Raw genomic sequence first — 8437 nt, 5'->3', positions numbered from 1 at the left:
TCCCTGTTGGCCGGCAGGCGGGAACGCCCATGGGTATATTTATGTGTGAATTCCATGTCCAGTGGTTGTTGATGAGTTGTTCTTTGTTGTTCATGGTTGTTCTTGCCTTGTTCTTTGTATCTCAACAACCCAGAGCTCTGCGACTCAGAATTTGCCTTATTGTTTAATAAATTATAATTTTGAGACCAGAATTTATCCGCTCCTTCCTTACAAACTAATTCAGGGGGTGAGCAGAAGGAAACGGGGATTTTCACCCCGACACACGTGACGTCCGTTGCCGTGGAAACCATATATGGTTTATACCGGTAGTCTTCTTCCAAACTTTGCAGATATAAATACTATTGTATTATAATATTATCTAAATACTATACATCATAATATTAATATGTTTACCGTCATGATTACTACCAATATGAAGTGCAATTTAAATATTAATACACAACTACTTAGAAAACAATATGAACAAACGTGCACCAGGCAAAAGATTGACACGGATAAATATGTAGAAGATTTTGGAGATGAAGTATACATTAAATGTATTTTACAAGCTGACCGGAAGCATTACTTCTGGTCTCGCACTGCCTCCTTGTGGCGACATGCGGAACGTGTGGTTGCTAGGGGCAACTGACAACAGACCTGAACCATAGCAACCGACACACAGACGCTGTATAAAGCCGGAGTCAAGACATATTGCTGAGAATTACTGCGTTGTTGCTTTCCATAGCATTTGTCAGGCACGGTGTTAAAATGGAAATTATGTCTGGAGTTCTCGACCCAGTTTTGGCTGAAGTGGGGTGGGATAGCCGTTATGCTGTCCCCGAGCTCAACGCTGAAAACAAAGCCTTACTGGAGGAGGTGAGGAAACTTATTATTAACATGTTTAATGGCACATGTTTAGCTTCCTTTTCTCTGTTTGTTTTTGGGTGTCATCGTGTGGGTCGTTTAAAATTACTCACTGAAGAATAATGTTGTAATGAGGTTTGTTTTGACTGAGCGCAGGTTGTGCACACGGTCCTCCTGCAGTGACACCAGGGTCACTGTTCAATTCATTATTTTAAATATTTGAGAGCACCTGTAAATTCCGGGCACAGCTGAAATTTCCAAATAAAATGTGACATTTGAATCTTTTTTTCTTGTTAAGTGACAGATATGTATGTATGGACAAAACGTCCTCCCTTTACACTTTAGATTGCGTTTTCTTAATGTTATTGCACATCAGTTTTCGGTATCTGAATTTTGATTCACTGTGTGCTGTGTCATGATGATGTCAACAGATTTGTAGAAAAGAGAGAGAGCGGACACAACTGGAAGACAAACTGGAGAAAAACAAGGAACAAAAGAAGAACATGGCCAATTACCTAAAGAATATTAAAGAAGAGCTGGAAAACACTGAGGTCAGTATTGTATCTATGAGTTGTGATATGTTTGTTTTGTGGTGGGTTATGCATTGTGTGTTATTTGTATTGTCTAGGCTTTGTGTGAGGCAAAGGAGAGAGAGATAGAGTTAGAGAAACACCTGACAGCCCTCGCGGAGAGAGAAACCAGCCGCCTGACTCAGGACACAGCTAAGATGGAGAATGAGCTCAGCTCCTTAGGAGAGAGGAAAAACACGCTGGAGGTCAGAGCCTTTCATGAATAAAAAAATAGAAAAGAGAAGTAGCTATGGATTGTGATGCCACAATAACATGTATCTGTATCCCCAGAACAACATTTTCAAGGCCAAACAGAAGCTGGAGGAGTTCAGGCAGCAGATGAACTGGGACCAGCAGACAATGGATTGCTTTTTGGAGGAGTCAGCAGGCAAATATGAGGACACGATGGCCATCAACAAATACGCTCAGCAAGATGAGCAGAGGATCAAGGTAAAGAGATGAAAACATCTCTCTTCTGCAGCACTTACAGCTTTGAGTTATCATCAACTAACAGCTGTCTAACCTCCCCTGGTGCAGTCGCTCATTCTGGTGATAGAGAAGAAGTCTGTGGAGGCCAATGAAAAGCTCAAAGCACTCGATAAAGAGAAGACTGAGACAAAATTAGCCCAGGTAATGTGTAAAAACACAGCACATCCATGGTGTTATTACTAACAGTATGTGTAAACAAATGTTAGTATGGCAGTTGTGGTTTCCCATTAAAATCCCTCTGCTGTCGTACCAGCTTGCATTGGATAAGGTGACAGAGAATCTGCAGCAGGCTCACCTGGAGACACAGCAGCTTACCCACCTGTGGGAAAACACTATCAAGTACATGAAGCAACAGGATGCTGAGATGCAGCAGTGTGCACTGGTAAAGCATGGGACATTAAACATCTACTGGTCATTCATTCTAGAGTGAATTCACACAGGAGAGTGTTTTCTTTTAAATTATTATTGCAGCAACTTGCCCAAGCCAACCAGAAGCTGAGGGAAAAGAAGGCCGCCATTGCAGAGAAGAAGCACCTGATGGAGATCCAGAGGAACAACAGGAAAGAAACCGAGAGGAAGTCAGCGGTGGCCAACAAACAGGCAGTAAAACTGCGGCAGGAGCTGAAGGGGCAGGAGAGTGACTTTGGCAGGCTGCAGGATGAGGTGCTGAATGTGGACTAATAATAAACTGCCTTCATATTGATATTATTATAAGTGCGAGTGAACTGACTCTTGTGTGTCCCGCAGCTGAAAAGCTGCAAAGGCAACCTAGAGAGAAAAACCTCTGATGTGAAGATGCTGACGTCCCACATATCCACGATGAAGAAGGACATCCAGGACTACAATGACAAGTCAGTGTATCACAGCAGGGCTCTGTGTGTGTATTGACTGGAGCTGTGGTAATGTACTACACAATGTCTGTTTTATGTTTCTGTGTATTTTAGACTGAAGGAAGCCAAGATCCACAATGCTGCGCTGGAGGAGAAACTGAAGGTTGTGACTCAGACTGCCCTCAGTGAGGAGGAGAGAGCAGCACAGATGGAGCAGTTCCTCAGAGATGAGGAGCAGGCCAGTAAGGTGAGCATTGATGGCCTGTCGGACCCTTTCAGTTCTTTATCACTGGGTATTTTTGCAGCCCCTCTCTTTGGTCATCTGTTTTTTATGGTTTGCTACATTTGGTCACACGGTGGCAGAAACTTATTTCCTCTCTGTAACTCCATGCCTGTGTTTCACTCCAGGAGTTGGACATCCAGCTGCGTGACTACAACTCAGAGCTGTCTCACCATAAAGAGCACCTGCAGGCTATCAGGATGAAAAAGAAGGATTCTGCTGCGCAAGTTTCAAGGAGTAAATCCACCATTGTGCGCCTGCATAACCAGCTCAAAAAACAGGAGGAGGAAATTACAAGGCAGCAGACCATCTTGAGACAAGTGGCACGTTTAGCAAAACACTACCCAGCCTCCCTATGTCTTATGCTCCACTCTGCAACACAAATGCTGACAGTATTTGTTTGTCCCCTTCATTGTGCAGGACAGTCGGAACAATGCACTGAATAAAAAACTGGAACGCCTGCGAGGAGATGACATTCCATCAGATGAAAAACAAATGCTGGATGTGAAGATTGCTGAGCTGACCAAACACCTAGAGGAGAAAAAAACCACAGCTAAGATGCTCACTGACATGCTCAAAGAGTCTGAGGTCAGTCTGATAATATACTTGGCTTTTTTTTCTATAAACCTCTGACATATACTGAGATAAATCTTGGTGTCTGGCAGACTCATATTCGCTGCCAGAAGAAGGAGATGGAGAAGACAGCAGCTCAGAAGAAAGATTTGACCGACAAAGTGGAGGAGCTCAACTTGTTCTGTAGTACCAGTGAGAAGGACCTGAAGAAAGTCCGACAGAGGAAACAGGTACCTGTGATCACCATCATGTGTCACTGTGGAAGGTCAATACATCCTATAGCAACTTAAATGAATGCAAACAAACTGAAGTAGTTTTTCCTCAAAGCTGAGAATCGACCTGACAGAAAGGCTGTATGCACTGTGATTTTAAACTCATGGGTTCCCTATCAGGACAGCATGGTGGAGCACAAGTTTATGAAGCTAGAGGTGGAGCGTATGAGGGATCTGCTGTACAACAAGGCAGATGGCGTGCTGTCTTTGGAGAAGAGGAAGCTGAACCTGCAGAAAGCTATGAAAGAGAGGGAGGATGAGATCAAAGTGTACAAAGAAATGCTCAGCCAGCAGCTGAAGCTCGGTGAACAGGAGAGGCAGAGACTCAGGTAAAAAAAAAAACAAATCACTCAGTTCTCAAAGGTTTGTCACATCACTTAATGTCAATCATTGTATCTCAGTGCTGAACTCAATGAGAAACTGTCCAAGATTGAAACTTTGAAGAAACGTTTTGAGGTTGTGACCCTGACCAAGGCAGGTCCTGAGGCGGAGGGGGAGCACTCACAGGCTTACTACATCACTAAGGTCGGAGCTCTTCACACATAGTCTACTGAAGCACACACCATGGTTCCAGACCTTTGCATCACCTGTGTGTGCTTTTCACCAGGTTGCACAAGAGAAAGGGGAACTTAAGCAGAAGGGTGATGAGCTGGATGCTAAAATCCACAAGCTGGAGCTGGAAAACAGCGCTCTGGAGAACACCAACCAGCTGTTCAGCAACTCTAACTCTGTATACCGCAAATCTTTCAACAAAGCTGAAGAATCCAGTATGTAAACCAGCGACAGCCCTCTTCAACTGTATACTTGTTGATTGATTGATTGTTAAATGATGGCGGCAGCTGTCATTGGCCACAATGTAATTTGTTTTCGTTTTAGGTCCGGACTATCAGGAGAAGTTGAAGCTGGAGGAGCAGCTGAGAGCTGCTGAAGTGAAGCTGAAGGATAACAAACGACAGATCCAGGAGCTCCAACAGGACATGCAGGTTATTGTTATTTATAGCCAGTGTAGAGCAGATCACTGAGAACGAAGCAATTAGTCTTCGACGGCTCAGGTTACATTCAGACTGATTCTGGATTAACTGGATCTTAACCATGCAAATACTTTGTTAGCTCATATATCATTAGCATAATGGTCAACATTCAGCAGGCAGTAATAGTTAAATTACAATTTTGTTACAGACAGGTAAAAGAACTTTAGTCATGTAAATAGTAATTCATTCAAAATCATCAGATACGATATTATGTTTGTAACCAGGAAGTCAGTTATTATCACTGCAACACAGTGATGGATATGCTTTGGGCCAAGTTAGAGAATCAATCATTTACACACTTAGTCCAGCACCCATGGAGCACACAGATCCCTTCTTTGTAGAAGTCGCCCACAGACCATGTGGCCTAAAGGTGCATCTCTTTTGTGCAGCCATCACTGCACAATACTACAGACTACAGGAAATACAGAGGGTGTATTATGTAGCGCCCCTGTGAAAGCCAAAAATAAACTTGTTTAAACTATCTGCCTGACATTGATCTTGTATGAATCTCTGTGTATGTGCATGTTCAGCTTTAGTGTATTCATGGGTGTGTGTCTGTTTCCAGGAAAGGAACAAGACTCTGCAGAACCTGCAACAAGAGGAGCAAGAGGAGGGAGAAAAGATGAGAATAAATCAGACACTCCTGGAGAAACTGAACAAAGACATCACTGTTCAGAAGGAGAAAATCGACAGAGCCACAAAACAGGTTTAAAATCAACCGCTTATTCTAAAGTCATTTCATGACGCGGCAGTAAACACAGGGGGTGTTGTGTGTGTGTGTGTGTGTATACAGAACCCTGGCTATTGCCTCAGTCATGTTTAATTCTGTAATGTCCTGCTGTTTTCCAGTGCTCCAAGCTGACCAAACAGATCCGCTCAGCCAAAAAAACCAAGAGTGAGACTTTGGAAGAGAAGGACATTAAAGTGACAGAGATGAAGGAATTTAACAAGGTTATTGACAAGATGCTGAATGAGGCCATGGAGAAAAACCCAGACGTCAGACCGGCGCTGGAGAAATACTTCCTGCAGGTGCAGAACGGCTCAAACAGCTCAAACAGCAGGACTAATGCAGCCACAGCAGCTTACCCTTTAATGCTCCTCTCTATTACCCCTCACAGGACAATCTGTCTCTTCCACCTCCTCCTTCAACTCCTTCCTCCCAGCGGAGCTTCAGGACAAACTCTGCCCGCAGCTCGACCACTTCCAGGTCAGACTTACCCTGAAATGGGTCACACTAGAATACTACACTGATAACAGTTCACCTTTAACAGTCAGTCAGCTCCACAGCTGCAAGGTGTTGGTGATAAAAATGCACAAGATGAATACGACTATAAACAGAGTATAACGAGTGAGGTGGATATTTTAGTACACCACTCTTCCTCTGTATATTTATTGTGCTCTGCCTGTATTGTAGACCTCCTGCATCCTCAGCCAGCAGCCGTGGAGCCTCTGCTCCACAGCCCCCCACAGTGAAGATGGTGGGACTGGACTTGAACCTGAAGAACGTCCGACAGAGGAAACAGGTACCTGTGATCACCATCATGTGTCACTGTGGAAGGTCAATACATCCTATAGCAACTTAAATGAATGCAAACAAACTGAAGTAGTTTTTCCTCAAAGCTGAGAATCGACCTGACAGAAAGGCTGTATGCACTGTGATTTTAAACTCATGGGTTACCTATCAGGACAGCATGGTGGAGCACAAGTTTATGAAGCTAGAGGTGGAGCGTATGAGGGATCTGCTGTACAACAAGGCAGACGGCGTGCTGTCCTGCATGACCTGCAGCTCAAACAGCAGGACTAATGCAGCCACAGCAGCTTACCCTTTAATGCTCCTCTCTATTACCCCTCACAGGACAATCTGTCTCTTCCACCTCTTCCTTCAACTCCTTCCTCCCAGCGGAGCTACAGGACAAACTCTGCCCGCAGCTCGACCACTTCCAGGTCAGACTTACCCTGAAATGGGTCACACTAGAATACTACACTGATAACAGTTCACCTTTAACAGTCAGTCAGCTCCACAGCTGCAAGGTGTTGGTGATAAAAATGCACAAGATGAATACGACTATAAACAGAGTATAACGAGTGAGGTGGATATTTTAGTACACCACTCTTCCTCTGTATATTTATTGTGCTCTGCCTGTATTGTAGACCTCCTGCATCCTCAGCCAGCAGCCGTGGAGCCTCTGCTCCACAGTCCCCCACAGTGAAGATGGTGGGACTGGACTTGAACCTGAAGAACGTCCGACAGAGGAAACAGGTACCTGTGATCACCATCATGTGTCACTGTGGAAGGTCAATACATCCTATAGCAACTTAAATGAATGCAAACAAACTGAAGTAGTTTTTCCTCAAAGCTGAGAATCGACCTGACAGAAAGGCTGTATGCACTGTGATTTTAAACTCATGGGTTACCTATCAGGACAGCATGGTGGAGCACAAGTTTATGAAGCTAGAGGTGGAGCGTATGAGGGATCTGCTGTACAACAAGGCAGACGGCGTGCTGTCCTGCATGACCTGCAGCTCAAACAGCAGGACTAATGCAGCCACAGCAGCTTACCCTTTAATGCTCCTCTCTATTACCCCTCACAGGACAATCTGTCTCTTCCACCTCTTCCTTCAACTCCTTCCTCCCAGCGGAGCTACAGGACAAACTCTGCCCGCAGCTCGACCACTTCCAGGTCAGACTTACCCTGAAATGGGTCACACTAGAATACTACACTGATAACAGTTCACCTTTAACAGTCAGTCAGCTCCACAGCTGCAAGGTGTTGGTGATAAAAATGCACAAGATGAATACGACTATAAACAGAGTATAACGAGTGAGGTGGATATTTTAGTACACCACTCTTCCTCTGTATATTTATTGTGCTCTGCCTGTATTGTAGACCTCCTGCATCCTCAGCCAGCAGCCGTGGAGCCTCTGCTCCACAGTCCCCCACAGTGAAGATGGTGGGACTGGACTTGAATCTGCCTGTGACCTCCTCTCCTCTCACCACCTCCAGACGTTCCAGCTCAGGGAGCAGCACAAAGAGCGGCAGCAGCACAAAGAGGAACCTGTAGCATGCTGTGTTCATCTTTACTAGCTGATCTTTGTAAACAGAGAGGAGATGGGAGGCTGTAAACATGTTCTTTTGTGCTGTGAAGTCGGCCATTTTAACATGGGAGCGGAGCGGCATGTTCACACTGAAGGATGAAGCACACACTCTCCAGGCTTCAAGAGAAGACGGCAAAGGAAGAAGCTGAGGACAGGACGGGAGAGAGAATATAGTATTTAATCTGTATAGTATAAAAAAATATTTGTGTTATTTCAGCCAAGAGATATTTGTGTTTATTGCTGTGAAAGAAAGCAAGTCTGAAGGATGAACAGTTTAATATGACGTCACTAATGCCTCCACCCCCAGCTCGGACTGACTTCCTGCATCTGGCTAAAAATACAGCAGACAACATGTTTCGTAAGGCTCCTAAGAACCGCCACAATCTCTCTCAAAACATGACCATCAGTGCTTTGAAGCAGAAACGGGTTAGAAAAAAAAGTAATCAGGACAAA

General features: G+C 44.5%; 2 protein-coding genes across 2 annotated transcripts; both read left to right on the top strand.

The window, feature by feature from the left end:
- Positions 1-657: 657 nt before the first annotated feature.
- On the top strand, positions 658-4021 carry LOC114449738 (coiled-coil domain-containing protein 39-like; the record flags this gene model as incomplete). The annotated part of the gene is made up of 13 exons (XM_028427569.1): positions 658-855; positions 1275-1394; positions 1472-1618; positions 1704-1862; positions 1950-2042; positions 2155-2277; positions 2478-2564; positions 2649-2752; positions 2846-2978; positions 3140-3334; positions 3432-3599; positions 3677-3814; positions 3977-4021. Coding segments are annotated over exons 1-13 (1620 nt in total), but the record flags the coding sequence as incomplete, so codon positions are not given.
- Positions 4022-4135: 114 nt separating this feature from the next.
- LOC114449737 (coiled-coil domain-containing protein 39-like) lies at positions 4136-5786 on the top strand. The gene is made up of 4 exons (XM_028427568.1): positions 4136-4185; positions 4258-4381; positions 4464-4518; positions 5737-5786. Exons 1-4 carry the CDS (start codon positions 4136-4138, stop codon positions 5784-5786), a joined length of 279 nt encoding a protein of 92 aa, XP_028283369.1.
- Positions 5787-8437: the final 2651 nt, after the last annotated feature.

This window comes from Parambassis ranga, chromosome 17, assembly GCF_900634625.1.
Source record: "Parambassis ranga chromosome 17, fParRan2.1, whole genome shotgun sequence".
Taxonomy (NCBI): domain Eukaryota; kingdom Metazoa; phylum Chordata; class Actinopteri; family Ambassidae; genus Parambassis; species Parambassis ranga.
This window is presented reverse-complemented; position numbering and strand designations above follow the sequence as displayed.

Bases quoted from the DNA above. Each gene is read 5' to 3' on its own strand.
- LOC114449737 (XM_028427568.1), top strand. From the start codon at position 4,136: ATGCTCAGCCAGCAGCTGAAGCTCGGTGAACAGGAGAGGCAGAGACTC. The intron at 4,186-4,257 runs GTAAAAAAAAAA...ATTGTATCTCAG, and splicing joins CAGGAGAGGCAGAGACTCAG to TGCTGAACTCAATGAGAAAC. The intron at 4,382-4,463 runs GTCGGAGCTCTT...GCTTTTCACCAG, and splicing joins AGGCTTACTACATCACTAAG to GTTGCACAAGAGAAAGGGGA.